At 33.1% G+C, this 15,706-nt stretch overlaps 1 protein-coding gene across 1 annotated transcript; it reads right to left on the bottom strand.

Annotated features, from left to right (window-relative positions):
• Positions 1-615: 615 nt before the first annotated feature.
• il17rc (interleukin 17 receptor C) lies at positions 616-10,720 on the bottom strand. Its single transcript, XM_051122396.1, has 16 exons — positions 10,266-10,720; positions 8,411-8,633; positions 8,276-8,331; positions 8,149-8,185; positions 7,892-7,986; positions 7,220-7,334; positions 6,283-6,324; positions 5,696-5,817; positions 5,511-5,567; positions 5,354-5,411; positions 4,744-4,961; positions 3,838-3,894; positions 3,682-3,724; positions 3,414-3,509; positions 2,283-2,321; positions 616-2,195 (listed from the first exon to the last, which is right to left on the bottom strand). Exons 1-16 carry the CDS (start codon positions 10,371-10,373, stop codon positions 1,510-1,512), a joined length of 2,052 nt encoding a protein of 683 aa, XP_050978353.1. The 5' UTR covers positions 10,374-10,720; the 3' UTR covers positions 616-1,509.
• Between the last annotated feature and the right edge of the window lie 4,986 nt (positions 10,721-15,706).

Raw genomic sequence — 15,706 nt, forward strand, 5'->3', positions numbered from 1 at the left:
AAAATGCATGCGTCAAAGTGGAAGAATTATTATTTAGATTTATTATACCTGACTATCAGGCAACTTTCGTGCCACTAAGTCTCTTTTTCTAGTTTTTTCCTCAGTCGACGCACAAACCCAACATGCAGCAGCTGAGAAAGTCGCACACGTTACACACCGCTCTTCTCAAATAACAGCGTTTATTTTTAGTCTGCATTGGTTCTGGTGGAGGATATTTTTATGCTGCCCCCTTCTTAGCTTCTTTTTATAGACTCTAATTGTCTACCCTGGTGAAAAAACCAGCATATGCTGGTAGGTATGTTTTGATGCTGGAATGCTGGTTAGGTAGGTTTTGATGTTGGTTTAAGCTGGTCCTTTGCTGGTCCTTTGCTGGTTTTTGCTGGTCATGTTGCTGGTCAAGGACCAGCATGAACCAGCAAAGGACCAGCATATACCAGCAAAGGACCAGCTTAAACCAGCATCAAAACATACCTACCAGCATATGCTGTTTTTTTCACCAGGGTATCCACTTCAAGCCTGCTGGTTGTTGGACTCAGCTGGTTTTGGTTTGTCCAGTCTGACCAGCAGGAGTGTACACCAAACCCATTTAAAACAAACAGACAAGCCTGGCTGTCAGACCAGATAGGACTAGTTTATATATATATATATATATCTCTCTCAATTTTTTCCACCTTTTTCTTCCCGTTAGAGTTGGCGCCGCCATTTGTAAAATGTATGGGTCTGGCTTCTGGTCTCTGTACAAAGCTCGTTTTGCTGCTTGATATGGCAAATTTATATGTCTTACCATGTTATTTTAATGTATTATCTTAATTATGAACACTGGTTTGTACTGCAAACACTTTTATTGTTGTTATTCTTCTCGTTATTTCCCTACAGAGTGTTTTCATGACATTGACCATGCGTTGACCATGACAGACAACACTTAAGTGTAAAACTGTATTTGAGTACAACCAGAGCAAATGACAGAGCAAACGTTCAATTAAAAAATATATATATTAGTCATATACAAAATATATGTATAGCCATATTTACATTTGGAATTTGTGTATAAACACAGCCAAAAGCCATTATTTCCATCCACTAAGTAAAAGCTGAGATGTAATTTCCTTCCAAACACCTATGAAAATATAGGAGTAAATGCATACTTATTTCTATACATACAGTATGAATATTATTTTTTTCTTTGATGTTGCGTTTAGGTGCATTTATCAATGTCTTTACTTCCTGTAGCGTCTGTACTTTCGAATTTCCTCATTTGCACTTGGAGACTTCCTTCTTAAACAATTCCCGGAGACTGTAGCCAGGTACTGTCAATATAATGTCTGTTTTATAACATATTCACATAGTACTCCAAGGTACTTATTAATAATATATATAGTTCCTTGGTATTTCCAAGCATGCCCATAAAACCTCTGGATATGGCTTTATCTTCTGGTACTTTTATTGTTCATGTTAATGTGACTGACATTCTGAACAATGTTCTGGACTGATGAGGGAGTAAATGACACATCAGTGCTGTTCAATTTTAAGAAAAATGTTTTCCTCTGTGTCTTCCGCATCTACGCTGAGTGAATCCGATTGAGTGAGCATGGATTCGGTCCTCCACCTCGACTTACAAATGTTCTGCACTCCTTGGGACAGCTTCCTCTGTGCATTTTTTATCCACCACATCTTCTTCAACTTCCCGCTCATGTTATTAGGGCTCTCCAAACACAGTTCCATAAGTAATCCCTGAGACTGCGAGGGCAGTTTATAAAGCGGAAGGCCCCTCAACAACTTAGGCATGTCATGTTCCTCATTGATGGGAAGTTCATGAAAGTCTAATTGCAGAAGGACAAACCGCTGAGCCGGGCATCCCTTTTGACGATCAGCAAAAATGCAGCCCAATGCCGAAGCCAGCGTATCTGAGGAGTATGTGGCGGGTTTGTTTTGTTTTTCCACCGCAATCTTCCAGTACAACTCAGCTCTCTCCAGTGTTGAGGGTGAAAGCACCAGAAGAGCTTTCCCACCATGTTTCTGGATGTGATCGAGCTTAGAGTGGAGCCATGCGGCTGGGCCGCGAGAACCAAGCTCTGTTTGGCTCCACAGGTCAAGAAATACTCCGAACCCCAGCTCGGAAAGCAAATGGCCCAGCTTACACACCAAATGTGGGTCTGTGGAAGAGGAATGGAGCAACAACACCTGTCCCCTCATATCTAGAAAAAGAAATGAAGAGGCCATAAGGTAAATGAACTCTTCTTGATAATAAAACACACAAATAACTAAATAAACACCTTGTGTACCTTGAGAATTACATCTTCTGTCCCATTTACTAAGCGGCCCTGTGAAAGGGAAATACAAAAAAAATTCTCATAAATTCTCATCAGAGAAGAAGACTTTCAATAATACGTCAAGGAATAGTTCACCCAAAAATCTAAATTAGCTGAAAATGTACGTCACTTGCTCATCAATGGATTCTCTGCAGCAAATGGGTGCCGTCAGAATGAGAGTCCAAAAAGCTGATAAAAACATCACAATAATCCACAAGTAATCCACACGACTTCAGTCCATCAGTTAACATCTTGTGAAGTGAATAAGCTGGATTGTGTGGATTACTTGTGAATTATTATGATGCTTTTATCAGCTGTTTGGACTGACGGCACCCATTCACTGCAGAGGATTCATTGGTGAGCAAGTGATTTAATGCTACATTTCTTCAGATCTAATGAAAAAACACCTACATCTTCGATGGCCAGAAAGTAAGTTCAATTCTATTCCTTTTAAAGTCATTAAAAGACTATAAAACACAGAGAAGGGTAAGATGGGTGAAAGAACACAAAATGAAGAAGAATGAGTTGAAAAAGACAAAGAGCATGCTGAGATGGAGCAAATGTGTTCTACACAGATCACCACTAAAATATGTGCCATTCACAGACACATGAATAGAGCCATTGACGGCATAGAGATGCAAAAAGAGTGTCTTGTATGACAACAAAATCTGTTTTAAAAGAACTTAAGTTTTTTGAGGAAAACATTCCAGGATTTTTCTCCACATAGTGAACTTCAATGGTAGACAAGTATAAAAGTATATAAATTGTATTTTTTTTTTTTTTTTTTTTTTAAATAACCAGTCGTTTCGCTAGATAAGACCCTTATTCCTTGACTGGGATCGTGTAGAGCCTTTTGAAGCTGCACTGAAATTGCAGTTTGGACCTTCAACCCACTACATGGAGAAAAATCCTGGAATGTTTTCCTCCAAAAACCTTAATTTCTAAACTGAAGAAAGAAAGAACATCTTTGATGACATGGGGGATTACGAAATTTCTATTTGTTTTATTTTTATTTAATACATGGTGATTTTAGTTAGAAATGTAAGTCATCCCCTACATTATCTTACTATATAAACAGAGATGCTGTAGATTGCAAAGACTTACATTTGAGTTTGTTCACCAGGAGAAGAACTGCAAAAGCAGTCAGACAAACAAGGACCAGCGGCAGGAGAACAAGAAGGCTCCAGTACTGTCGCTCCACTAAGACAACATGAACAATAGATCAACTGATAACAATCTCCATACTTATTTTCACTATAGTAAAATAGTTTCAGTACAACAAACACAAATATCATGTGATCAAATGACAATGAATGGCAGTTTTAAACAGGATATAAATGAAATGTCTTTTTTTCTCTCATCACACACTTACCGGGATGTTGACAGTACTGCACAATCTTTTCATCCACTTTGAGCTGCAGACAAAGACACAGACAAAGATGAATGTTTACCATGTTCATTGTCTGTTTGCACTAAATGACTGATGAATGCTGAAAGAAAGAAATCAAAAAGACAGATGCTATCACACCATCACGCAGAGTCGCTGCTGATCCCGAGACCTGATATTCACGAACTTCCCGGATGCCTGTAGAGAACAAATATCATTAAAGTAAACTGCTTTTTAACTAACTGGAAAAACAATTATTAGCTTTGACCTCAGTCAAAGTAGATGCCATATTTAATTTCACATACGTTAAAACGAAAGCAAACATTTATGGTAGTTTGTTGTGTACCTGGCAGTCATTCAGTTTCAAAAATCCAAAAGTGACCAGTTTTGCATTTTTTTCTCATTTAAATAATACAAAATTGTTGTCATTGTCATTACTTCATTACTAATTATTACTAATTACTGTCATTACTAATTATTACTAACACATTTGATGTAAAAAAAAAAAAAAAAAACACATCAGAAAGTCTTGTATTTGTTATATTGGTCTTTGGCTTTAATGTTTAATGTTTAATCTTGCTTTAAATATTTATTATTTATTTTATGTCAAAATGTCTATTTGATATGGAAGCCCGTTTTCACCACAGAATAATAAACATTAAAAAGGTAATTGTGATTTTTTTATCTCACAATTCTGACTTAAAAAAAAAATCTGAATTCTAAGAAAAAAGTCAGAAATGTGAGATGTTAACTTTCAAATGTGAGATAAAAAGGCAGAATTACATTTATTTATTTACTTTATTTTTATTTACTTTATTTTTTTCCTCTGGCAGAAACAGGCTTCCATACTTTGTTGTAATTTCTTTTTTAATTCTAAAAGCATTTATTTTCAAGTTTCAATGAAAAAAACTTGGAAATACATTTTATATCCTGCTCATGCAATATTTCTGCTTCCTAACAACCTCATTCCATTTATGCCAAATTTAATATGCTGTCTATTAGGTCTACACAGGACAGAAAATACATATACTCAAACTTTATATTTACCCATAGTACTGTGTTGTTTTCTGTCCAATCATTACAGCATTTCTGCCTGAATCCTTTAACTTCTGTGCATGTTCCATCTGCCTTGATCTGACACGGCCACAATTCGGCTCTTATCCTGCAGGGAGCTGTTAAATTCCAGCTTAGCACTGGCTCACCATTATTTGCCTTGATGTGGGCTAAAGACACTGACATGTTGTTCAGGACATTGTCTTGAAGTTCTGCCAGTAAAAAAAAAATGGTGGGAAGACAAAATAAATTAAGATGGTGTTGAAAATCTTCCAGATCCTAACTTGTATTTTTAAGAAAGGTGAAGACATTAGATCAGCGGTTCTCAACCAAGGGCTGGGGTCCGCTAGGGGGCACTAGATTATTTAAAATAGATTTAAATCTGATGTAAATAAATAACATCTTATTATATACATTTTTCTGGTTATTTTATATGGTGCAAATAAATAAATACACATTTTAAAAAATATATTAAATATATTTATAATACTATTATTTAATACATAATTTTATACAATTTAATTCTTATCGGGTAAATCACAAACAACTGGAAAAAGTAGAACTGTAAAAGTCATGGGGTCTCTGAATATTGTTGTGGTTTTACCTGTTTTATTGTTTTCAAAGGGACAGATTTCCACACGAACTGAATCATTTTTCCATACCTGAAGCATATGCACACACACAGGGCAAATTAAAATCATGTAGAAATAGATTTTAGATGGCAATGTTTTGAGTGTGTGCATGACTGAAAAGCACTGTACCTGGAAACATGTGCAGTATGTGACTGACGCCAGTGGAATGCTGTTATTTGACAGGTCCTGAGAGAAGAAAAGGTAAGTTAGCAAGAACCAAAACACAAACGGGTTTGTACGGTCTACTGTTTGTCTGTAATGAGCCCTCAGGCTGTGTGTCATTTTGGACAGAAGTAATGGGTTAGTTCACTGACCCAGCATCTTCCTTCTCTTCCACGTTTCATACACAGGGACAGGCCCTCAGAAGCTCTTTCACCCTCATCAGCCAACAGCACCTTAACCCAACCCTCCTCTATTTTAATGTACACCCTGGGACCTAAAAATGAAAATAAGGAAACATGGAGTATAAAATGACTTTGGTCTTTTATACTTTAAATAAGGGAGGCTGTTGTCAGAAACTTTTTTTTTTAAAGGGGTCTTATTCTGTTATTTATCTTTAGAAAAGCATGTAGTTAAACCCAGACACCAAATCTCCGATCCAAAGAACCTACAGTTTAATGTAACCTATAATTTAGCATTTAAGGCTCAAAGTTAACTCAAGTCAAATACCTTACGCATTGTTTTTTTTGTTTTTTTTTTTACATGTTTTTTGATAGGAAAAGTTGGTGAACAAAATGTATTGTAAAGAACCATTGAGGAACTTCTGTTTTACTATTCCTTAACACCCATTTTAGCACTTCTTTTAAAATACATTTTAGTATGGGATTAAATGAGGAAAGCTTTTTTTAAAAATATAAATTAAAATGAAAGAAATTTAAAAATACAATCAATTTGCACATACCTTTACACTGATTTATGTTCTTTAGGTCTGGTAAGGAACACACTGTCAAAAAAAAAAGCCAGTTGTACATGAAAGCTTACACATTAATACAATCTCCCCTAACATATAACACAGTATAAATATAATTAATGAATAAATAAATAATTCTTATAATAACATTAGATGCAACAAGACAAAAGTTGTTTGAATAAAACTAGCACAAATCGATAAAACAGAGATTTACAACAACAAAATATCTACTTTTGATCATATGCTGTTGTACAGTCAAAAGTTTTTGAACAGTAAGATTTTTAATGTTTTTAACGAAGTATCTTCTGCTCACCAAGCCTGCATTTATTTGATCCAAAGTACAGCAAAAACAGTACAATTTTGAAGTATTTTTACTTTTTTAAATAACTGTTTTCTATTTGAATATATTTTAAAATGTAACTTATTCTTGTGATCAAAGCTAAATTAAAGAAAGTAATACTTTTATTTAACAAGGATGCTTTAAATTGATAAAAAGTGATGATAAAAACATTTATAATGTTACAAAAGATTTACTACTTCAGATAAATGTTGCTCTTCTGAACTTTCTATTCATTAAAAAAATTCTACTCAGCTGTTTTCAACATAATAATAAAATTAAATTTTTTTGGAGCAGCAAATCAGAATATTAGAATGATTTCTGAAGGATCGTGTGACTGGAGTAATGATGCTAAAAATTCAGCTTTAATCACAGGAATAAATTACATTTTTAAATATATTCAAATAGAAAACAGTTATTTTTAAAAAGTAAAAATATTTCAAAATGTTACTGTTTTGCTGTACTTTGGATCAAATAAATGCAGGCTTGGTGAGCAGAAGAGAATTCTTTAAAAACATTAAAAATCTTACTGTTCAAAAACTTTTGACTGATAGTGTATATGCACTGAGAGTAAGCAAAAACAATTGCTACCTGTTTTTAATGTAGGAAACTCATTAATTTCAACTGCAGGTGACTTGGCGAATGATCCAACAGTGATCTTCATTGTTCTGCCAAAGTCAACATCTTTATACTCCACCAGAGTCAGCTGCAGCACATAAGATAAACAGTGAGATAACAATCACATCACCAATTTTACGCACACTTACAAAGATTTTCTTCCCCATTGCTTCTGTCAGGTTTTTCTGGAAATTCTACATTTGTTCACTGTTCACTGCTTTTTTGTATAATAAAAACCTGCCTGACCTTAAAAGAATTTAAATTAAATTTAAATTAAATATAAATAGTATAGGTCCCAATATTACACCGTCATTACTGGTACAAATAATTAAGTTGGTCATGTTGCTTATATTTAATTTAGACTTTTTTTGGACTACAAAACGTACAGTGTATCCAATCCACTCTTACAGATCATCCCACAGAGGTCTTATTTAGAAGAGAAAAGTACAACATTCCTGGACAAAATTATTATTTTTTTTTTTTTTTTGTAGCCTATTTCTAAGTTACCCTGTGTGAACAAAGTCAGTAAGTTTTAGTCCAAGGCAATAACATCAACTAGCATTTTCAGGAAAAAGAAAATCTTTTCTGGGCTAAAATAGCCAGAAGATAACATGAGGGTTAAATGGACATGGTGGTGACACTTACACTGAGAAGTTTATGAGCAGAAGTCACTGTGAAGTCTAATCTCTTGCAGCGCACTTGCTGCCCTTCTGCTGCATGGTAGCATATTGTAATAGTAGCTACATGAAGAAAACACAAAGAGGTGAGCTTTAATAACGCACTGCATGACAGACAATGGTCAATCCACTGCTGTCTTTCATCAAGAGCAAATACAGTTTGAGAAAATCAGTCCATTAGCACAAATAAACAAATAAAGGGCTTTTTAAGCCCACTTGGCTTACCTTTATCTTGCTGGTCTTCACAGACAGAGTAGTCTTCCTGTTAAAAAGAATAAGACAAAGGTTTTAATTATAGATGAGATTTTCAACTTTTAAAAAGAAATTTTGGTTATAATGAACAAAAACATACCCTTCGAACTTCTGATGTGTCGTCTGACACGGAAACACATCCTGAATCCCAGTTCGCTGAAATTAGAAAGGTTAGTGTTAGCATAAACCGCTGTTAGGTCTACGACTGTAATGTGCTGCTACTGTAAGCGCTCACCACTGCTCTCCTCTTCATGTTCTGATTTCTCAGTATCTCTTTCCTCGTCATCTTTGAGGTCTGGAATAATACTCAGCTGGATGGCGATCCACAAACACGGTTCGCAGTCCGTCCCGTGACAGCACAATTTTGGCTTTACGGCCAGAGAACACACATATACAGGACCACAGATCACATTATGTGGTGTGATAGGGTCTGTATTTCTCACCCTGCAGTTAAGATCCTAAAAACACAAACATATTCTAGTTTATAAACGGATCACTATCTTGCTTGCTTTTGTTTTAAAACATTTCGTATTAGCATTTGAATTCACTTTTTAGTTTTGGTTTGACGTGCATCACTGACACAAAATTTCAAGTTTCGAATTTCGAGTTTCAAATTTCATACTGTTCTTTTTTTTAATGGGAAAATTGTAAATCCATACATAAAAGTGCCTTAAAACAAAACTATTATTATTTGTATTTCAAACATAATTCTGGAATTATTATCAGTCTTTAAAACATGTAAATGAAAAGAAAAAAAGTTAATTATGTATTCAGGACAACTGACTTAATCTACCAAAAATCAATGAAATGACAAAAAAAAAATGAACATAAAATTCTTAAGAAAAATTGTTTGCATGTGACATTTTCCAAATTTTTACATTTTACATTTGCATTTTATGAAAACCCATGTTTTGATGATTTTTCTTCTTTCCCCCCCCCCCCTTTTTTACATGAATGACTTTAAAAAAAATATTTGAAAAGTATATGTACACTGTGTATTTTAGTACTTGTTTAATGATAGTTTGACCACTTGAAATCGAACATAAATCAATGTTTGTTTAAAAAGATTACTTTTTTATCATCTCATGCATCCTTGTTTGACTGTGTGTTAATTGACAGACTAAACATTTTTAAGGCAACTAGCATAATATTTAAAAACAAACAAAAAAAATGTATTAATTAATTTATGAATATTTTTTGGTTCTACGTGCTGTTTCTGTACTAAAAATATAATGCTTGCTATTTGAATATATTTTTTAAATAAAATTATTCCTGTGATTTCAAAGCTGAATTTTTAGCATCATTACTCCAGTCACATGATCCTTAAGAAATCATTCTAATATTCTGATTTGCTGCTCAAAAAACATTTAGTATTAATATTATGTTGAAAACAGCTGAGTAGAATTTTGTTTCTTTGATGAATAGAAAGTTCAGAAAACCAGCATTTAAAAAACAGAAATCTTTTGTAACATTATAAATGTCTTGATCATTATTTTTGCTCAATTTAAAGCATCCTTGCTAAATAAAAGTAGTCATTTCTCTCTCTCAAAAAATAAATAAATAAATAAAAATTAAAAATACTGACTCCATGCCTTTGAATGTTACAGTGTATAATGTTACAAAAAGCGTTTTATTTCAGATAAATGCTGATCTTTGGATCGTTCTATCCATCAAAGAATCCTGAAAAAACCTTTTTTAAATATTGATAATAATAATTAAAAAAAATTTTCTTGAACAGCAAATCTGCATATTTTAAAGACTGGAGTAATGAAGCTGAAAATTCAGGATCACATTAATAAATTAAAATATATTAAAATAGAAAGAAGTTATTTTAAATAGTAAAAATATTTTACTGTTTTTGCTGTACTTTGGATCAAACAAATGCAGGCTTAGAGAGCATGCAGAGACTTCTTCTCGTTTGTTTTTTTTTTTTTTTTTTTTTTTTTTTTTTTTTTTTAAATAGCTAATAGGGGTAATATACTTGAGTTGTATAGCCTACTGAGCACTGGACACCTTTGTATATGTATTTTATTAACATTCATAGTTATACAAATAAACAAACTTGTTTAATGAATGAATGAATACTCAACCTGAGGACAGATGACGTTGTTTTCGGGGTTGTGTGTGACTCGTTCCAGTGAACACACGCATCCGCAGGCCAATAGGAGCAGTTGGACAATCCAGCACGTCAGCTTCATTGCGCAACAGTTTCGTTCTCGTTTCCCAAAGACAAGTAATCGAAACCGCTTAAAAACAAAATTCTATAGGTTATATCCTTCGCTGTGTCGTCTCTAGAACCCAAGATGACCATAGTTCTGATCGGCTCGGATGCACAGTCCAAATCTACCGACCGGTGCTCGAATCTCGCCGAGCCGGAAGCGCGAAAACGCGCAGTTACACATCATACTGTCCCGGTTGTCTGTAAGAAGGTGAGAGGAGAACAAGATTAGTGATTAATTATTCCGCGATTCAAACTCTTTCCCTCCTGTGATGTGTCAATTTTGAATTTTGCTCCTAAAAAGCGGTGGAACTGTGTTCGGTAAGAAGTCACCTGGCTTCCAGTATGCCCAGGTGTGTCTCTGTGAGTTACCAGATTGCCAGATAACGTGGGTGTACATGAATCATTTGTACCGCTCTGCCTAGAATGCCTGGATTTCCGATACATGTTAAAGGGCCAAGAATATTGTTCTCATGTATAGTATGTAAACTCTATTATCACTGCAGTTCAGACAGCATTCAAAAATAACATTTCCATAATGCTTGCAAAGTAACAAAAATGTAACATTCCCTAACGTTCTAACGTTCGAATAACCATAAAAGACGTTTTTTAAAAAGTATTTTTGAAATGTTCTGAGAACATTCAGAAATAACATTCCTATAACGCTTGAAAAATAACAAAATGTAACATTCCCTAACGTTCGATTAACCAAAAAGACGTTTTTTAAAAATAAATGTGAAATGTTCTGAGAACATTTAGAAATAACATTCCTATAATGCTTGCGAAACAACAAAAATGTTACATTTCCTAACGTTCTAATGTTTGAATAACCAAAAGGACGTTTTTTAAACATTTAAAAGTGCTTTTGAAATGTTCTGAGAACATTCAGAAATAACATTCCCATAATGCTTGCAAAATAACAAAATGTAATATTCCCTAACAGTCGAATAACCAAAAAGATGTTTTTTTTTAACATTTAAACATAAATGTGAAATGTTCTGAGAACATTCAGAAATAACATTCCCATAATGCTTGCAAAATAACAAAAATCTAACATTCCCCAACGTTCTAACGTTCGAATAATCAAAGACATTTTTTTAAACATTAAAAAATACGTTTTAAATACTCTGAGAACATTCATAAATAACATTCCCATGTTTGCAAAATAACAAAAATGTAACATGCCTTGACGTTCTAATGTTCGAATAAACAAAGACGTTTCTTAAACATTTAAAAATAAATGTGAAATGTTCTGAGAACATTCAGAAATGACATTCCCATAATGCTTGCAAAATAACTAAATTTAACATTCCCTAACATTCGAATAACTAAAAAGATGATTTTTAACATTTCAACATAAATGTGAAAATTTCAGAGAGCGTACTTAATGGGAATGTTAGCAAAATGTTCTTAGAACATATTTTTGTTAGCTAGTTTACTTGTTACTTAATAAAAATACAACTTAAAATTAAACATTAAATACTTATTTAATAGTTTAAACTTAGTATACGTATAGTATAAAATTAGTATGTTTTAAACTACATTTTAAAAATATTTTAATTTCTTACCATCTCATATGTCCATATACTGACCTATGTTTATTTTTAATTGAGACTACTCTTTAAATACTTTTAAATATATATATATATATATATATATATATATATATATATATTGCATAGCTACAATAAAAGATTAGCTTTTATTTAAAGAATGCTCACAAACAAAACAAAATTACTTTAGCTTTAACACAAAATGTTACTTACTGTAAAATGGTCTAAATGGAAAGGTGTTTCTGAAGCACTACGGAGTATGATTATAAAACCTCATATGACTTGTTTGTCTTTGACACACATTCATTAAATGAAAGAATGTGTGAGTGAACCTTGAGTGTATGAGAGACTCACTCCTCCCAGCTGACAGTCAAAACACACACACTCTCTCTTCCTCTCTCACACACACACACACACACACACACACACACACACACACACACACACACACATGTTTGTTTTTGTGAATTGTGGGGACTTTCCATAGACTTCTATAGTTTTTATACTGACCAAACAATATTGTCTATCCCCTAACCCAACCCTAACCCTAAACCTAGCCCTCACAGAAAACATGTTTGCATCGTTACACTTTCAGATAAACATCATTTACTATTTATAATAATTTTTTAACATGTCAAAAATTTCAGGTTTTACTATCCTTGTGGGGACATTTGGTCCCCACAATGTAGCAAAAACAAGTACACACACACACACACACACACACACACACACACACACACACACAGACAAGCACCAGGTGGCTTTGTGGACAAAACCTCAGAAGTAAAAAGATGTTTGTTTGCTTATAATTAACAGAGCTGCTGTACTGGATGAGAATTTGATCTTGGTTGATTGCAGCTTTGTAAAACTGTAACCAGGAAACTGCCACTGGTGCAAAGTTCCCTGTCTGGATCATTCTCTGTAACCGAGTGAATTTGTTTAACAGCTCTTTCATGTATCATGGCAACTGGTCATAATAACTCACCTGAAATTAAGAGTCACTGTTAATAACTGACAGAAACCACCCAAAACAGGGAGTAGCATAGTGTTAGATCATCCAGATGCTTCTTTCAGAGATAATTAGAAACACCCCAAAAACACCCATCCCTGAAGCAGAATGCATCTTGGGGAGACTGGGGCTACCTGTCACAAGGACAAGAGCAACTGTCATGCTGGGGCAAGTTGTAACGTATGTTTCATGTCATGTCATTAAAAGCCCACTATTAAAAGGACACTACCTGCAAAAAAGAAAAAAAAAAATGTAATGGTGAATTATTATTATTATTTTTTTCATTTAGGAATTGTTTGTAAATTTCACAAATGCATTGAATTTAATGTTAACATTTTAAATATATTACTAGTTTTTATTGCATTTTTTGAAATTATAGGGATAATTTATAATAATAATAACAGTTCCTAGTTTTACTTACATTTGACTTTTATTACATATTACTTTTTATAGCATGGACAATAAAGCTGGACATATGCAACAGCTATTCTGAAGCCAAGATTTTAAAGTTTGTATAGATGTTGAGTCCCAAATATAAATATATAAAATATTTAATAGCATAATGTATTCTTTAGCCATTTCTTTTCACTGCAGTGGCCTGCTTGAAGACAAAACAACATGAAAGTACACTGCTTTTCCAGAAAGCTTGCACATTTAAGCTGTATTTATTGAAGTCAAATGATATGATTTAGTTTGACTGAATTAACCTGACATTTGGTGGACATTAAATAAAGTATATGTGTATTTTGTGTGCTTGTTCTAGAAATGCCTAATGGCTGGGCGAGCCCAAAAAAAATCTGAATAAACAAGTCGGTTAGCATTCTTTCGCTTCTTTTTGCTCTACTTCGGAAAAAAGATAGAGGCATTACTCAGACCTGCCCATGCACATTTATTAAATGCTTTTGTCTCATTCAGAAAGGTTATTTGATGCGTATAGCATAACAATTGTTCCTTAAAGAGACTATAATATACGGTTCATGTGTTTTGTGTGAAATGAAAGTGTGAAATGCTCTTTTTATTTCCTCTTTTGTATAAGAAGAACATTAAGTGAATATTTATTGATGCCCCCTTTTTTTTTTTTTTTTTTTTTTGCAATTATTGTTTACAAGTCAACATTATTCAGCTACCATAACACTATATTTTAATTTCTAGAGCATAAAAATGGTAACAGTTGGATTACATTGTTAATACAAAAATATATTTAAACTCAAATCGCTTTTTTTTGTGCAAGTAGGCGTTTCACCTACGTATATTAACAGTAAAGTCACAAAGCGCCCCCTGCAGACTGTATTATGTGATACAATCCAACATTCATTACTGGAAAAAGATTTTAGTGAACCCTTCAATGATTTGAAAGAAAAAGAAAAAAGGTTTGCATGTGTTTATCATATTTGATACATAAGGTTTGTATGGCTCATATACAGTACGATATAGGAGAATTTGGAGCTCATACACTTGGAAAAAGTTGCTGATATTTATATGGCCAAATCGTCAGATAAAATGATGACAGCTTAATGTAAGTCAGTTTCCAAAACCATGTCAGGTTTTGAATAAACAAGCTTTCCATCGATGTATGGTTTGTTAGGATATGACAATATATGGCCAAAATACAGCTATTTGAAAATCTGAGGGTGCAAAAAAATCTGAATTTTGGGAAAATCACTCTTAAAGTTTTCCAAATGAAGTTTTTAGCAATGCATATTACTAATCAAAATTTAAGTTTTGATATAATTACAGTAGAAAATGTACAAAATATCTTCATGGAATATGATCTTTACTTAATATCCTAATGATTTTTTGGCATAAAAGAAAAATCTATCATTTTGACCCATACAATGTAAATTTGGCTATTGCTACAAATATACCCGTGCTACTTAAGACTGGTTTTGTGGTCCAGGGTCACATATAAAAATGCATATGAATATCAGTTGTCACTCTGTATCTCCCAATAATATGATATTTTAATGCTTAGTTTTTATGATTTTTTTTTCAACATTATTCAGCTACCATAACACTATATTTTAATTTTTAGAGCATAAAAATGGTAACAGTTGGATTACACTGTTACTACAAAAATATATTTAAACTCAAATCGCTTTTTTGTGCAAGTAGGCGTTTCACGTGCGTATATTAACAGTAAAGTCACAAAGCGCCCCCTGCAGACTGTATTATGTGATACAATCCAACATTCATCACTGGAAACCCTATAAAGCTTAATAAAATAAAGCAAAATAAAAGATTTTAGTGAACCCTTAAATCATTTGAAAGAAAAAGAAAAAAGGTTTGCATGTGTTCATCATATTTGATACATAAGGTTTGTATGGCTCATATACAGTACGATATAGGAGAATTTGGAGCTCATACACTTGGAAAAAGTTGCTGATATTTATATGGCCAAATCGTCCGATAAAATGATGACAGCTTAATGTAAGTCAGTATTCAAAACCAGTCAGATTTTGAATAAATAAGCTTTCCATCGATGTATGGTTTGTTAGGACATGACAACATATGGTCAAGATACAACTAGGGTGCAAAAAAAAAAAATCTAAATTTTGAGAAAATCACTCTTAAAGTTTTCCAAGTAAAGTTTTTAGCAATGCATATTACTACTCAAAAATTAAGTTTTGATATATTTACAGTAGAAAATGTACAAAATATCTTCATGGAACATGATCTTTACTTTATGTCCTAATGATTTTTTGGCATAATAGAAGAATCTATCATTTTGACCCATACAATATATTTTTGGTA

Source organism: Labeo rohita, chromosome 11 (assembly GCF_022985175.1).
Source record: "Labeo rohita strain BAU-BD-2019 chromosome 11, IGBB_LRoh.1.0, whole genome shotgun sequence".
Classification (NCBI taxonomy): domain Eukaryota; kingdom Metazoa; phylum Chordata; class Actinopteri; order Cypriniformes; family Cyprinidae; genus Labeo; species Labeo rohita.

Bases quoted from the DNA above. Each gene is read 5' to 3' on its own strand.
- il17rc (XM_051122396.1), bottom strand. From the start codon at position 10,373: ATGAAGCTGACGTGCTGGATTGTCCAACTGCTCCTATTGGCCTGCGGA. The intron at 8,186-8,275 runs GTATGTTTTTGT...TCTTTTTAACAG, and splicing joins ACACATCAGAAGTTCGAAGG to GAAGACTACTCTGTCTGTGA. The intron at 4,962-5,353 runs GTAAAACCACAA...TTTTACTGGCAG, and splicing joins CTTTGAAAACAATAAAACAG to AACTTCAAGACAATGTCCTG.